Below are 1245 nucleotides of genomic sequence, written 5' to 3'. Positions count from 1 at the left end.
CACCTTGTTCTTTAACTTCATAACTGGAGCACATTATCAAAGACTAAGTTTTATAAATATCTGGAAGGTCTTGACATACCCACTGCCTACGACATAGTTATCCGAGTGTGTGCCTTATGCCTGCCCCCAGCAGAAGGACAGGACGAAGATGTTGTGAACCTGGGGCAGAAAGGAAGGGAACATGTAGCAGCATGTGAGAGGTGCAGAGTGACCATCTAGGGCAAGACATCTTAACTTTTTCTATGCCCCAGACTCCTCTGGCAATCAGTCTTGTGAAGCTTATGAACCCTTCCCTTCTCAGAACCATGTTTTTAAATGCATACAACAAAATACATAGGATTACAAAGCAAGTCAATTATATTGAAATAAAGATGTAATTTTTTCCCATTGAAGTTCACAGAGCCCCTGAAAATCTATCCACAGACCACAGGTTAAAAGCCCCTAATCTAGGGGGAAACACCTTACTTTATGATGAACCCACAGAGACCCAAAAGAGGGACACTAGTGACCAACACTGCCATTCATCCAGGAGCTCGTTACTACCCACCCAGACTACTGTCTGCCAACTTCCATGTCTTTGCCCTCCAATCTAACCTCCATACCAGAGCCAAAACCATCTTCTCTAGCACATGATTAGGAAAGGAAATGGGCCAGCCCGGGAGTGAGACCGAGGGATGACAGAGGGACATCTGAGCACGGGACTGGTACCCACAGAATGTGAAGAGAACTCGAGGATGGCCACCAGTCTGTCGGGTGGACACTGCCTCAAACAGGAGATGGGGACAAGAGCCGCCAGATTAAGGTGCCAATGGGCTGGGGTGCTGGAGGGAGTACCCATGTCAGTGAGGGCACGGAGCCATCAAAGGATGCACACATCTGGTCCCCTCACTCCTCAGCTCCAATTGTGAAGGCTCACTGAGGTCAGGGCCTGCTATGAGGATCTGGACGCAGGAAGAAGGTGACCCAGAAAGGGGGTGAAATGAGATTGGGGGTCGATGGGATTTTATTGCCTGTTGGGTACAGGGGAAGGGAATGCATCAAGCTGCCCTAGACTCAAGGCAGCGGCATGTCCTCCAGCTTCTGGTCCAGACTCTTGAGGTCATCCAGGAATTGGGTGGGAGTGAGGATGTGGGAAGAACCTGACAGGTACAGAAAGATGAGGTGGAGCTTCCTATGCCTTCTAGACTCAGGCAGCAGATGTCCCAGCTTGTCTCCCAGGTTATACCCCCCCCAGGCTCTAGCCCC

The 1245-nt window shown here is 50.0% G+C and overlaps 1 protein-coding gene across 2 annotated transcripts in view; it reads right to left on the bottom strand.

The window, feature by feature from the left end:
- Nucleotides 1-339: 339 nt before the first annotated feature.
- Nucleotides 340-1245, bottom strand: part of STXBP2 (syntaxin binding protein 2) — a 9224-nt gene continuing 8318 nt past the window's right edge. For both annotated transcript variants that reach the window (XM_069093980.1, XM_069093944.1), the window contains one exon: nucleotides 340-1139. In XM_069093980.1, coding sequence (XP_068950081.1) covers nucleotides 1054-1139 — 86 coding nt within the window. In that variant the 3' untranslated portion in view covers nucleotides 340-1053. The remainder of the gene's footprint in view (nucleotides 1140-1245) is intronic.

This window comes from Petaurus breviceps, unplaced genomic scaffold (genome assembly GCF_028583685.1).
Source record: "Petaurus breviceps papuanus isolate PSGF00001 unplaced genomic scaffold, PetGlider_PUasm1.0 103, whole genome shotgun sequence".
NCBI lineage: Eukaryota > Metazoa > Chordata > Mammalia > Diprotodontia > Petauridae > Petaurus > Petaurus breviceps.
The sequence above is the reverse complement of the archived record's forward strand: the minus strand, read 5'-3'. Positions and strand labels throughout refer to the sequence as shown.